This window comes from Prosopis cineraria, unplaced genomic scaffold (assembly GCF_029017545.1).
Source record: "Prosopis cineraria cultivar Desert tree isolate PC_DT_omini unplaced genomic scaffold, ASM2901754v1 PC8, whole genome shotgun sequence".
NCBI classification, from domain to species: Eukaryota; Viridiplantae; Streptophyta; class Magnoliopsida; order Fabales; family Fabaceae; genus Prosopis; species Prosopis cineraria.
Window position 1 is genome coordinate 28,108,688 of NW_026555339.1, and position 15,293 is coordinate 28,123,980.

A 15,293-nucleotide genomic window follows, 5' to 3' on the forward strand; every position below is an offset into this window, starting at 1 on the left:
TTTGAGAGTATTTTATAAATTTTATGAGATTTTTTTATAATAAATTATTTTCTGTAGGACTAGGTATATAATTTTCTATTTAATTTTTAAACACGCCATTAAGTTTTAATTCTGCTCAAACCTAGTCACTACTTACTAGTCGGCCGTCGCTCAGCAGGGCAGACCCGCCTCAGTATCTCGGCCTTCGTCTCTATTCAGTCTATATTCATTCACAGCCTTCGTCTGTCCCACTCCCACATAACTCATCCACGGCTTTGTCTAGCACTCCATTATCTCTCTGTGCTGGCGATTTGTATCTAGAAAGGCAGAACTTTTGCATAGTCTCAGTCTCTTGTGATTCATAGGTAGGCAGAAATCTCCATTGGATCTTCGATTGTGTTCGTGTGATGGCATAATCTCAGTCTCTGTTTTTGTTGCTTGCTTCCTGTCCGCCTGCTGCTGTTAGACTATATTGTATTTTTAGGCTTAATCGGTTTCACTATGTGTTCTGTTCTTCAAGATTTATGTTTATGTCGACTATATTATATTTTGGTGCTACACTTATTCATCCAATAAGTGAATAGAGTGTATTGCTTTGGAGGTTCCTCTTTAAAAAGGAAACTTCAATAAAGATTGGAGCTGTGGTTGCTTTATTTTGTGTGCCCAGAAAGGTTGCGTTATTTTTACACTTCAAACCTGGTTATTGATGAATTAGTAGAAGCTTGAAATTTCAAGTTCTAGGCCTTCAAAGCCACCGTCATAGGCTCAGCATATTTGGCTTGTTCCCATCTCTAGTGATAACCCTAGGGAAACTGCTCCCCTCTCCTCCCCTCATTTGGTTAAGAAATTTTGGAAGGGAGGGGAGCCAAAATTTCCCCTCCTGTCATATTGGTCCCTCCAAATTGGGGTGATTTTGGAGGGGAGCCAAATTTCTTGATTTTGTTATATTCCATACTTGCCCATTAATTGAAACTTAAAAAAGAAAAAAAAAAAAGGATCGACCTTCACTTCCAAAACTCTCCCTCTTCGGTGCTTATTATCAGGCGTTTTCTCTCCTTTATTCTTCTCTATTCTGGTTCAATCGAACGTAGTTGTGCTTCAAATTTGGAAGCTTAGTTGGTATTGATGTTCCTCTGTGTATTGAGTTTAATGAATAAAGTTTTTGTGATTTTGGGAGCCCATTATCACGGTCAATTTTGCTGGCCATTGGAACTGAAAACGCTTGCCTCTGTCACTTATTAGTGCCTGTTTCGTGTATTTTTCTATACCTGTTACCGAATCTTGACCTGAAATCTTGTACGCAAGCTTCCCTTTAAGTCTGGTTTGAGGCAGAAATTTTTCATGATTTTTAGATTATTTTTGCCTAGTTAAGTATGCTAATTTTTAAGAGCTGTTTGAGAAGCATTCCGTTTTCCTGACAGCTCACTTTGTTGCAGTCTAATTCGTGTATTTTTAAGTGCTGACAGAGAAGTGATCTTAATATGAAATTCTGTATCCATGATTCTCTGTAACTGTTGTTTGACACATAAAATTCTTGTGGTTTTTTGATCTCATTTACCTAGTTGATTACTTTGGTTTCTGAGAGTCAGTCAACAAGCTTGGTGTCAATTTTACAGCTTAAATGGTTGATTTTTCTCTTTATGTACAGAGGTACTCTTGGGCTGAAATTTTGCATCCATATTTCTCTTCATGTGCCATTTGATGTGTAACATTTTCAAGATTTTTAGAGTTCATTTATAGAGTCAAATACAATAATTTTCGGATGAGGGACAGCATAACAAGAATATTCGTGATTAACCAATATCGTGAGAGAAACTTAAAATTTCCTCAGGCATTAACATCTATGGCCATGAGTGACAATAAGTCTCCTTAAGCACATTGAATTTTATTTAAAATAAATTTTCAAAAAATAAAATTATATTAAAATGAGGAAATGATAAAATAAAATATTTGGTAGATAACTAAGATGCCATATCATGAGAGAAACTTGAAATCTTTGTGGGCATTAAGATCAATTGTTTGGCCACGAGTGACAATAAGTCTTCATAGGCATGTTAAATCCTTTTTTTTTTTAATTTCTTTTCTATATTGATAAAATGAATCTCCAAAAATAAGAGAAAATATATTAGTTCATATTTAAAAAAAAAAACAGTTTCCAAAATTAATATAAAACAACCAAAACATTTTTCAAAATCTAAAATGTGAGTAAGAAAGTGAAGCGAAATTATCTTTGCAAATTAGAATACACCAATCAACATTTCAAAAAATTTTGTTTGCAACTAATAAATTATTTTCATTTAACTTTTTCTTTTCATCAAATTCATAAATTAAAAACCACTAATCTAGTGAAACTCATTTCTATTCTAAACTACATGGACTTTGATCCTTGTAATAGGGTACGTAGGCCTCATGCGTTAATTTCAAGTCAAGTTCCCTTGTAACTAAATAAACGTTTTCACCTCGTTAATTATTTTTTCTTTTGTTATTTTCACTTTATATGCAATTAAATGGAAATTAAGATAAATTCTAAGGCTATATGATTGTTGTTCAGTAACCTTAAGGTAACTATTCTCACAGACGGGTGCTATGGGGTGTCTAACACCTTCCTCACGTATAATCAACTCTTGAAGTCATTTTGTTTTCACAGACTATCCTTTCCATTTTCTTTTAGAAAGGTTTTCCAAGATTTTTTCTTAAAATTTTGGCGGCGACTCCTTTAAAGTGGTTTTCGTTTCAAAGGCTGAATCTTTGCTTTTGTGTGCTGTTTGCATCGCATTTTCAGATGTGACACTTCCTTTGGTGGTGTTATTGGACGCCACTTTGTTTTTCTTTCTCAGCTTATGGCTTTCACAATATATTTTTACTATCTCATGTAACTTATAAGTTGAATCATATATTTTTGCTTTATGGGTCTGTTTTTATTTATAAGAAAGATTGATTCCTCTTTCAATGATTTGCTTTATAGTATTAGCTTTAGCTTTATTGTACTGTATTATTTTTATGAGAAAATTATTTGCATATAATGTAAAGATTTGCTTTAAAAGAATGATGTTTCCATTCAAAGATTAGAGCATCCTATGAATGATGCTTGTTGCTAATAATCATTCTTTAATTATCTATTAAAATCCCTCCCCCCTTCATTGAACCACACATCCCTGGGAAGAATGGCCTTATGCTTGAACTCCTGGTGCTTTTGTTGGATATGATTGTTTGCAGTGACAGATCCAGAAAATTTTAGTAATGGGGGCAATATTTATGCCAAATATAAATATTAATATTTTTTAAAAAATATAATTCTAAATATTACTTAAAATAATATATAAATAAATTATATAAGAAGTTTAAAATATATCTTAATTTCAGTTATATCATAAAATTATTTTTATAATAAATACAATAATAAATAATATTTTTAAATATGTGTGTTTTATAATTTTTAAAATTGTGGGACAATTAATTTTTCATGGGGGGGCAACTGCAATTTTTAAGTGGGGGCAAATGTAATTTTTACCAAAAAAAAAAAAAGTTTATCTTTTGCAAATTTCCTCGGGGCAACTGCCCCCACTTTCTATAACATGGATACGTCCCTGATTGTTTCACACTCCAAGTGTTTTGCTTTATGATTTCCTGTTTGGTTTTCTGCTTTGTGATCTTCTGTTTGGCATATCTTGTGGTTGAATATTCCTGCATTGGTTCATGTGCTCAAGTCAAAATATTGATTTTTGGTGGAGGCGAATCCATCTTATTGTTGCAAATTAAAGTCAACATTATTGTTATTGTCCACTTGATAGAAGAGATTCCTAGTCCTTGCTTTTTCAGTTTGTGTCTTTCTGGTTTCTGGCCTCTTTTTTTCTTTCAGAGTGGTTCCCATCTATTTATGCTCAATTAGAGCTTTTGGGCACAAAATGATGAGGATTTGGACTAATTTTCTGTGCTAAATTTAGTTGGGGTTTTGATCGTTTCCTTATTTGATTGTTTCAATTACTATCTCTAAGTCTATTTCTTTATTCAGCTGCCTTTATTAATGTGGGTTTTCATCTGTTATACAGTCCATGGCTAAAGAAACCCAGCTCCTAGAATCTGGAGGAGGCTTAAGAAAGAGGCAGTTTCTTAAAGGGCATAATCATAAGAAGTCAAACAAAAAACCAAAATTGATGCCAGTACCCCAGGCGCAGAAGAAAGTTAAAATGGACAAGAAAATGAAGAAACTTATCCGCAAGCGAGCACGGGAGTATAATTCAGACGATGATGGAGCTGGTGGTGATATTCAACCAGGAATTACTGATAAAGATATTGAAGAGGAAGATAAAGAAAGTGATGAATCCTCTGATGATGAGGAAGCAAGAGGACAAGATGCTTGGAACTCAACTGTGAGTGATATGAATAATGATGTTTCTGAGGATGAAGGAGAAGATGTTGAGATTCAGCCAGGAATTACAAAATTTACCGAAGGTTGTAGAGCATTCAAGATGGCCTTCAGGAGTATTATGAAGAAGAGTGTTTCTGAGGACTCATTGGTAAGATAGGTGCCTGTTTATCAGGAATGTACAAAGAATGAAATTGGTTTCCTTATATGTTCATAGCTTTGTAGGGTCCAGTATTATCAGGGCACAAAAAACTTATTGCAGACAAGCTTGCTGAAGAGGAGGCCGAACGCCATGCCAACAGAGAGGCAAAGAAAGAAAAGAAGATGGTAATGTCTTATTTTAATTTCGCTGTTTTGTTTGTTATTCCAACTAGCCTGTATTTTGAGAACATACTTTTACGTGTGTTGTTGACAAATTTATATATGTATTTAGTTTTGCATGTCCAATGGTGTCCCCAGCTGGTAATCAGACTGATTACTGATGTTAATGTTACAGTTGGCAGAAAAAGGGCATGTCAAACCTGCTAATTATTTGGATTCACATGAAAAGTTTCTATTAAGTATTGCCACAAAAGGAGGTATTTTAGTTCGGTTCTCTCGCAAATAGAGGTCTACTTTTATGGTCTATACAATTTTCCTCATACTGACTTGGACTAATGTCGTGGCCAATCATCATGCTGGATTGCTTTCAGTGGTTAAGTTGTTCAATGCTGTAAGTATTTGATTGGCATTTAAATTTCCTTTGGTAGTTTTCCCCTCTTTTTGGTGATTTATTTTTTTTTTTCATGACTAAACTGCTCTTTTGCAGGTCAACAAGGCACAAACTGCTCAGAAAGGGTTGAATCCTTTAAGGAGTAAAGATGCAAAAGGTATGCTGTTATTGCTAAAGCTGACTAGCAAAGAGGAGAGAAGTTGAAATATATGACTTTCATACATTTGCAGCTTTGAATAGTCAGAAATAGAAGTAAATTAGCTTTGGGGGATTAATTATTTCAATTTACAATTCCACTAGTTCTATATTAGCGCAGCCTAATTGCTGACCGATTTTTGTTTATTATCCAAGCCTTTTATTTACATGCCCTCAATAACTCATTTGAAAATTCTTGATACCTTGGAATTTTTTGTTTAGGAACTATTAACACCTTGGAACATTTCCTGTCTTTCTGACTTCTCTTTGCCACTCAGCCAATGGGTTCTTTTAGGGGAACCACTATTTCTGATGGGCAAATGAATTGCTCAGCTATTCAGTTACTAGTTTTCAAGGGCTTTTTTTTGGTCTATCCTCATATTGTCTTGTTTATGAGATCTTCTACTCTAACAAACTGTACTTCTTTATGTTGGATAAACATTATACACTCATCCATTTGAAACCAATATTTAAATATTGAAGATTATCTTGCCCCTCATAATGAATTAGCTTTCTGAGGAATATATGATAGCCATTTGCTAACCAAAAGAATGCTAGTACACTAACTTTCCAGAACCCCAGCCTCCTTCCGATCCTGGTCTACAGCCAACTTCACATCCTACAAGATCCCTAATACAAGAAACAGAAAAGAAGGTGGAAGAGAGATAGAGAAATAGAGAAGAATTGAAAGAGAAAGAGAGAGAAACAGAAGAGATAGAGAAAACCAGAAGGAGAGAGAAAACGTGTCTGATCAATGTACTTTCATTATGTCAATGGGCTGATTACAAGTGGGGAAGCGTTCTTCTATTTATAGGACTCTAGGAGATGTTGGGTAGAACAATTATAAGACCTAACTACCCTCAACAGTCAATAACTACCTATATGACACATACATTTGTTATCTTCGTATCAATACCCCTTTCTAACAGCCCTTGTCCTCAAGGGTTGGGAACTGGAAAATCTGGAAACTGCTTCTGGAAATCAAATTGGGACATCCAAGTAGCTTCTTCATTGGGTTTACCCTTCCACTGAGCCAAAATCTCAGTAATTACTCTTCCTTTTCGCCTTCCAATCCTTTTATTTAGAACTGATTCAGGAATGAGAGTTGCTGGTGCTTCTGGCCAATTCTCAGGTGGATGTCTCTGTTTAACAGAGGGATCAAGGCATAATTTTAGTAGAGACAAATGAAAAGTTGAATGAATCCTGGATTCAGGAGGTAACTCTAGCTTGCAGGCAACATTTCCTATCCTTTCAAGTACCCTATATGGCCCAAAATACCATGGTGCCAATTCCTGAGCGCTTTATTGGACTGCTGAAACCTGCCTGTATGGTTGAAGCTTCAAAAATACCCACTGACCAACTTCAACTTCACGATCAGGTCTCTTTAGGTTTGCTTTTTGCTTCATACCATTTGCTGCCCTATTCAAATGATGCTTCAAAACATTAATCATGTATTCTCTTGCTGTAAAACTCCTATCAACAGCTTCAACTATTGCTTCTTTAGGTAGATAAGGAGCATAGATCAGTGGGTTCTGATCATAAATTAGCTCACAAGGTGTTGCTTTGGTTGAAGTTTGGAAGGTTGTGTTGTAACACCACTCAGCCAATGGTGCTCCATTCTTTAGAATTCTTCCAACTCATTACATCTTAGTTATGTTTCTAAACAATATTCAACACCTCAGATTGCCCTTCAGTTTGGCGATCGTAAGAAGAAATGAGTTTCTGCTCTACTTTGATCATCCTTAAGAATTCCTTCCAGCAGTTGCTTATGAAAATTGGATCCTGATCACTGATAATCTCTCTAGGGACACCATGTAATCTGTAAATTTGACCCAAAAAACACTCAGCTAAAGTAGCTGCTGAAAATGGAAGAGAAAGACCCAAAAAATGGCCATATTTGCTCATTCTATCCACTACTACCCAAATCACTTCCTTCACTCCGGATTTAGGCAAACCTTCAATGAAATCCATAGTGACACTTTCCCAAACTTTATTAGGGAGGCTGTAATAATCCTGGAGTTTTTGCTGTTTCATACTTAAAGCAAGCACTTGTGTCACATCCTTTCACAAAATCTTGCACATATTTGTGCATCTTCTTCCACCAGAATAGCCCTTCAGTGTAGGCACCTACTAGGATATTCCTGAGAGAGCCATAGTTTGCAAGAAATCATATGAAAGGCATCATTAAATTCTGCCAGAGATCCCTTTTGGCGTAACCTCATCAGATCACCAATAGGAGTTTCATATGATGGGCCATTTCTATCTTTAATAGCTTCTACATACTGTGTCCAGTCTGATTCATAGCCTATCCTCGTTTTCTCATAGGCCATATGCCATTGGAGGGCCTTATCATGATGGATGCTAGCCATCGTTACCTTGGATGGATTCCTCAGGTGTATCATCAAGCTCAAAACCTCTCACATCGTAGGATCCACCCGAGAACATCATTTCTTGAAAACTTTGGGACGCCTATAGTCATCTCTGTTTCTTGTTTCTTCATAGTCTCGATTTCTGTGATGACCATTTCTGCCCTTGCACCCACCTCCTCTTCCATGGTTGGAGGACCCTTCCTCTTTTTCTCGCATCATTAGCTGAATCTGATTTGACAGACCCTCTACTTGGTCACTAAGTGCATCTATTGCATCTAATCTTGCAAGAAGTTGTTCAATCTTTGCAAGACGTGCTTCCATTGCTTTTTGAGTTTGTGAGCGAGTTTCTATCACCATACTCTTTCTTGAAGAAATCAGAGGTGTTTGCCAAGAACAGCCTGGCTTTAGATACCCACTGATACAAGAAACAGAAAAGAAGGTAGAAGAGAGATAGAGAAATAGGGAAGAATTGAGAAAGAAATAGAGAGAAACAGAAGAGAGATAGAAAACCAGAGAGAACACGAGTCTGATCAATGTCCTTTCATCATGTCAACAGGCTGATTACAGGTGGGGAAGCGACCTAGTATTTATAGGACTCTTGGAGACGTTGGATAAAACAATTAAAAGACAACTAAATGACCTAATTACCCTCAACAGTCATTAACTACCTAAATGACATATACATTTATTATTTTCGCATCAATCCCTTCTCATCTCGCCAAGGAAAATCTTGAATTATTCCAAGGATAAAATCTCAAATTATTCCAGGGCTAAAATGTTTATCAACAGTCCCTTCAGGGACATCCGATAAAATGTTGACAAGGCATACCAACTTGATGATCATATGACCAAGGAAGTCTTACTACTAGGTCACTATATCATTGCAATTAGAGTCCGATATTCAAGGGTTTTCATGTAGAGGTCAAGTCCACGGAGCCTAATATATGATAAAGTTAAAAAGGGCATGAGACGAGCATTAAACATCAATTTAATGTATGACATTTTGATTTCTTTACTTCAATTATTTTATGGTATTGGTCAATTTATTTTGCTCCATCATCTACATACAATGGTATGGGAATTGGTTCGCGAACAAGTGTTATTATTTTTCTTATTTAATGAAAACAAATATTTTTCTGCTCAATAAACAAGAGTTTGTTTTGGTGAGAGTTAATAATGCAAGAATGTGTCATGTGTAACCGCCAGTGGTGGTTACATTCACATTACATATGCATGAAAGTCTTCTACTGTACGGAAACTCTGTCCAGTTCTCAGTTGCTTCCAGTGTTTGGCTTGGTGAAAAATTGGAAATTATCATCATCATTATTAATGATTCATTAGAAGCAAATGATCATCCAACCAATGCCTGACGATCTCTGCACAATTCTAACCTGATTATGTCATTTGCCAGAAATAAGAAATCGGACCAAAGAAGCGTTTTTTTCAGAGCTAGGCAAGCCATTGTCTGCAACAAGCACATCTGGAAAGGTCATTTCTTTTACTTAGCACCAGTTTACCATGACACTTGTTCGGTCTATAAAAGAAGTTTTCAAACTCCAGTTTCACTTTGTAATAATATTTATTGTTCATAATAAACTCTGGTAATTCAGAGAGTGAGTTCGGAAGCCAACTTGTTGGAGGTAGCGGTAGCTTCCTTCTGTTTACTGAATTATCTAACTAGCTGGATTATTGATATGCAGGTTCAAGCGAGCACAGAAAAACTGGAAGTTGAAGAGCCTGCTTGGGCTCCATTGCGAGATAATTACATGCTGACAAATTCAAGATTGAAAGATTGGGACAAAGCTTCTGTAAGACCTTACATAAGAAACAGATATTTGTATTATTTGCAAGCTAAAATATACAAAACTTTCCTGAATTTTGAAGCAGTTGCACATAACCTTCCACCACAGTTAAAAATTTAAGATTAGCATTAACTTTTTATTTTTATTACCACAGACTCCTCTACTATTATTTTTTAGTTATCTTTCTAGCAGAAGTTATCATGTCATATTAAGAAAAAGACATGTAACAGCTCATGCATGTGCATCTGATGGCAGCTAATAATTATATAAAACAATATGGATAACTTTTTTTTTTTTTTTTAATAAAGCTGTTATTAACTTACATTGGGTGCTACATAAGCTGCTACGTGTTTTGTTAATGTGACATGGCAACTTTTGTTTGTTAGATAATTAAGAAATAACAGTAAATTCGTGGTAAAAAAAAAAAAAGGTTAGAGAGGTTAATTTTAAACTTTTAAATGTAAAGAGAGTTTTTGTGTAACTGCCCCAAAATTCAGAGAGTTGTGTATTTTAACCTTATTTGCAAGATGATCTCTTCTCTTCTCTTTAGTCTTCACGTGGATGTATTATAATAATCTTTTACTGAGATCCTTTTTGTTTTAATAGAAATTGATTTTCCTTGAAAAAACAAAGATACTGATATCCGTAGTTACGCTAAATGTTAACTCCTACTCATTTATCTTTTTGCTGGCATGTAGGAAAAAGTTGCATCAGATGACATTGGGAAAATGTCCGAAGATAGCAGTTCTGATGAAGATTAGTTTTGAACTTGACTGAAACACTTCAGTGAGATAGTCTCAATGGGTATTTTGTCGGCATTTGAAAATTTTATCAGTTCAACATTATAATTGGCATGATTTTTACCCATCAATTTTGTAATTAGATGCCATGTGTATTTTATCTTGAGAAGGGATGGAGTTGCATTTTAGGTCTATACTAATTTGCAAGGTTTTAAAAACCAACAGGACCATAAAAATTTAAGAGGTGATAGTTTAAAGCAGTGTTTTTAAAACCGGATCGGACGGTCGGACTGGTTCAACCATCGTCCGGTTCGACCGTCGACCTGTTTGGATTTCGATTTGGTTCATATAAGAAAATTGTTTTAGGGGTTGAGTTGGGTTGGGCCGTTTCAAACTGGCGGTTAAACCGAAAATCGGAATTAAGCTGAGAATCGAATCTGGTATTCAAAAACTAGACTATGCAAAAAAAAAAAATTGATAAAATTTTTTTAGAAAATGAGTAATTTTTTTAATCATTTGATATTATGTGGCTTGTTAAGTTATGATAAACTTAAAATATTTAGTTTTTTAAAGTTAAGTAGCAAATTCATATATATTTTTTATATTTAGATTATTATATATATATATATATATAATTTTTTAATTTAATTATTATGTCATCGGTTTGACCATTGGTCTAACCCGGTTGAACCATGCAAATCATGAATTACTGACCTTTTCGGTTCAATATTCGGTTCAGTTCTAAGGTTAATGATCCAATCATGATTGACTCATGGTTGGATTGGTGGTGATTAATTTATTTCTAAATTTATATATTAAATATAATATTAGATGTATTATTTATAAAATATTACAAAATTAAATTTCTAGATTGAGTTCAAATATTTTTTTTTGTTTTATTATTAAATATTATTTTATTGGTTTATAAAAAGAAATTAGAAGGTAATTATGTGAGATGTTTTCTTCAACTTAGCAAAAAATTATCATGGATATTAAAAAATATAATTTAAAATTAATAAATGTTTCATAATTTAAAAAATGAGAAAATAATTATAAGATGTAATATCCATATAATGAATATAGACATATTTCTGTATATTTTTTATTATTTTCTTTGGTGCTTATAATGTATGAAAATGTGTAAATTGAAAAACATTAGAATAAAAAATTTGAATTGATTTATTGGTTTTTGTGGATTGGTTGTAATTGGTATCTAGTTCTATCCCTAAAATTGAATATAACATCAAACTGGCGTTTCAATTGAACACTTGTTGGTTTGATCTAGTTGTTAAAACTTTGTAATTTGTACTTTCAATTTAACTTTTTTTTTTTTAAACTTGTGATTAATTTGTTTGACGATTGATTATTGCAAATAGTCTTTCATAGTCTACTTTAGTTAGGGCCATTGAATTTTAATGGATCAATGAATGTTATCCAATGGACATGAGCTGTTTCAAGTCCATGCAGATTGTACGACCTTTGCCATCTAAAATGGATAATTATTGTAGGCTTGCCCTTGTTTATGTCACATTACTTTTTTGTCTTCTTTTTTTTTTTGGTTATTATTTTAATTTGTTTGCTAGGTACACCTCGTTTTTGGGAAAAATAAAAATGTTTGTCTTACCGTGTCTAGTTAAAATTATAGCAGTTTTTTTGTACCCAAAAAAATTGGGAGAGTTACATTCAGGTATTACATAAAGAAATTAATTATTATATATCAATGATCATAGTTTAGTTATCAATAGATGTTGTAGTAATTAATTTTCTTTTGTAAAACTTCAATATAATTCTCCAAAAAAAATTATAGTAGTTTATAATCACAAATGAGTATTTGTTAATAAAATAAAAGGTTCAATAACATTTTTATCTTTAACATATCTCATGAGAGGTAATTGGTATATTAAAGATCACATAATCTTATCAAAAAGAAAAAGATCACACAATCTTTTGTGTGTGTGTTTAAGTGAGTTGAGTTTGGAAAGCTTATCAAGGTTAGAACATGCTTTCAAACTTAAAAACACTTGTAGAAGTATTTGTAAATTGCTCATTAATTTTACAATTAATAACTATAGTGTCACCCTTAGTACATGTGTTGGTGATACAGATTCAGCCAATTTAAATCACCATATAATGATTGAAACATTTAATTGCAATTATAAAAAGGAGAAACCATAATAGAAAGGAAAAGACTAGTTCAAAGATTTGTTATAGTTAAATTATTTGAAACCAATCAATTTTATAATTTATATCACACTAATATGGTAGAATAAATTCTACCATAATATAATAGTTCAAAAGCAAGTAAAGTAATTCCATTGAAAACCCAAATAATCAAAACAACTCAAAACATAATAGTAATAAATATGGGATTCCAAGTTTGACATTTGAAATTCTTTAGATCCAAGCAAGACAGTTTTATATTAGTATTATAAAATATACAAAAGCATGGGAAATCACTGAGACATGATAACATTTGAAAATAAGTTAGAAAAGTCATTTTATCACAAGACAAGTAGTCCGTCGTGACAAAGGGACAATGCACCATGGCCAACCACTCTTAGTGCCATGTGTGTCTGTGCATTGTATAGAAATGATAACAGGTCAAATTTTCAAACCAGGGGCCAAACTTCTTATACACCCCAAATTTCCATTTGACATCAAACCAGGGGCCAAAATTTTGATGCACCCCAAATCTCCATTTGATATTTAATTGAGGTGATTTAGGTATCTATAGAAAACTTATTCATTGAATTAGCTAAGGGCACTGGTTTTATTTCCAAATTCTTCCATACCAAAGAGTTAGACACCTAAACCCAAACTAGTCACATTTTCAAAACTAGGGTGTCCAAAAACCAACCACAGTGCCAAAAGCTCAACCCAACACCTAAACTGCACTCAAAGGACTTAAGACAATCTATGCAACATGCAACACATCAATTTGAAACCACTTATACCTCAAAATCAACCCTAAACCTCAAGATTTCACATTAGCAACAAGGAGGAGGTTTCTATATCATTTCTCAAAGTAATCATCCAATATCATCAACTTAACCAAAAGCATACTTGCACTAGTATTGTGGCTTTATACATATGATTCACTCACATACCATAAATACTAGGTCCCCAAAATACCAACAATCAAAATAAACATGTAAATGATGCAAGTATATCAAAATATAATCCTAGTTGGCAATATCAAATAATTTACACATATTTAACTCAAAATACAAGAGGCATTGTAGTAGGAAATAGAATTTCTAAGCCTCAAGTGCTCTTCCTTTATCTTGCTTAGAGCTAAGGCCTGTAGAATGTTAAATGAAGGGGGTGAGTACACCACTCAGTAACCAAGATAATCTAATTAATGCATATGTAAGTCAACCAATCATAGAAATGCAAAGTGAGCAATTAAAAAAAAACATATTCACATCTAGAATACATATTATCAAAGTTACAAATTTGTCAACCATGTGACATTTACTCCATGGAATGCATGATTAATAACCTCCTTTATAACCTCCTCATACCTCCTACTGAAACCATATGCTATTTAATCAAATAGGCTTACATCTGTGTGAATGGACTAACCCAAGCTCACTAATCATGGGGAGCAACTAGGCCAAAGGTTACTACACTCACTCTAGGACTATAGTTTCCCCCATCTAGGAATCCCTAGGGTGTTGTTAACCTTGAACTAGTCTCCTTAAAGAATAAGTGGAGATAAGCTAAATTAGAGTCCTTTGACAAATAGTGGGATAGTCCCTTGATAAATAGTAAGATGAATGACTAACCATCAATTTTTTGAATGGTGACCATACCATGTTGATTTATTGCTACCCATCTCCTAAGGTGAACTCTTGCCAATCATGATCATGTAACTTATACATACTTAATATGCATAGCATGCCATTGATCATTTCATCATGCTTAGCGCAATTAACACATCATATATCTCAATCACATCATCATAATCATATCACATAATCTCAAATTCAAGAACTACATTAACTTTCCCATTTGAGTATCACATTACCATTTAACACTTTAATCATCATAACTTTTGTCACAAACTCATTTAATCGTAAAACACTTGGAATCACTTTGACAATTAATTTCAAGAGCCACACTTGCATTTAAACATTTCTAAAATGTGAATCTTATAATCACTTCGACAATTAATTTCAAGAGCCACACTTGCATTTAAACATTTCTAAAATGTGAATCTTATCATACCAAATATGAAGATAATTTTACATGTTCAAAACAAGGTCATAAAGTTCTATAATTAATTAAACAAGCAATGCACACAAATTAGATTTCCCCTGTTACCCTAAACTTTTAAGAGATTAAAGATTACCCCACCATCAAAACTTGCTTCCTCAAATAACATTTGGCTCAAATGGTACACAATATAATTAATCTACAATTAAGAACATTAACCAACATTAACACTAACATTTACACACTTTCAATACTCTAATTTCAAAGTTTAGTCACCCAAAATCCTAACCTCTTAGGTTTACTCACATTAACTTTCATTAACTCCATTTAACTCTTATTAGCTTAAATAATATCAATTAAAACATCCAACAATCCAAAATCATCATTAAAGTGTCTAAGGTTCATCCAAAACCCAAGATCCAACCTCTTAATCTTATAAAAACTTCAAAAGTAAAGACAAAAAGCTTAAATAACTCTCATTAGTTCCATTTAGACTAATGAGTTTAGACCTATAGTCTTAGAGTCTGAAATTCATCCTCCCATAACAAACCTTAGTACAAAACTAGTTAGAAGGAAGAGGGCAGAGAGTAGAGATGATTATCTTGAAGATTAAAGCTCTAATTCTCTCCAAAATGGCATTTGAAGCTTGCCTTAGTAGAGCCAAAATTAAGCTCTTGCGTTTCCTTTCTCCCTTCTTTTTGTTTCTATCGAGTTTGAACTTCAAATTTAATAAAGATTCATTCCATGTGTTGTTGTGGATGGTACAAAGGCACTCAGGCTTGATTTTGTCCTTCCAATTGGGCTTAGGTGGCTCATTACCCATATCGGGCTTAATCCAAAGGTGGCAGACATCTTAATAAGCTTGTTAGCTATCTCTGACCATCCTTTAATAAATTAACATGTGAATTTACA

General features: G+C 33.6%; 1 protein-coding gene across 1 annotated transcript; it reads left to right on the plus strand.

Moving 5' to 3' along the window:
* The first annotated feature begins 127 nt into the window (after nucleotides 1-127).
* LOC129319088 (uncharacterized) lies at nucleotides 128-10,357 on the plus strand. The gene is made up of 9 exons (XM_054964133.1): nucleotides 128-344; nucleotides 4,029-4,496; nucleotides 4,571-4,672; nucleotides 4,842-4,923; nucleotides 5,038-5,057; nucleotides 5,154-5,214; nucleotides 9,033-9,109; nucleotides 9,322-9,429; nucleotides 10,122-10,357. Exons 2-9 carry the CDS (start codon nucleotides 4,032-4,034, stop codon nucleotides 10,182-10,184), a joined length of 978 nt encoding a protein of 325 aa, XP_054820108.1. The 5' UTR covers nucleotides 128-344; nucleotides 4,029-4,031; the 3' UTR covers nucleotides 10,185-10,357.
* The last annotated feature ends 4,936 nt before the right edge of the window (nucleotides 10,358-15,293 follow it).

What these genes read in the sequence shown, in the direction of transcription:
- LOC129319088 (XM_054964133.1), top strand. Translation starts at nt 4,032, where the DNA reads ATGGCTAAAGAAACCCAGCTCCTAGAATCTGGAGGAGGCTTAAGAAAG. An exon ending in GTGTTTCTGAGGACTCATTG is followed by an intron (nt 4,497 to 4,570) that starts GTAAGATAGGTG and finishes ATAGCTTTGTAG; the next exon opens with GGTCCAGTATTATCAGGGCA. An exon ending in AAGGAGTAAAGATGCAAAAG is followed by an intron (nt 5,215 to 9,032) that starts GTATGCTGTTAT and finishes GTCATTTGCCAG; the next exon opens with AAATAAGAAATCGGACCAAA.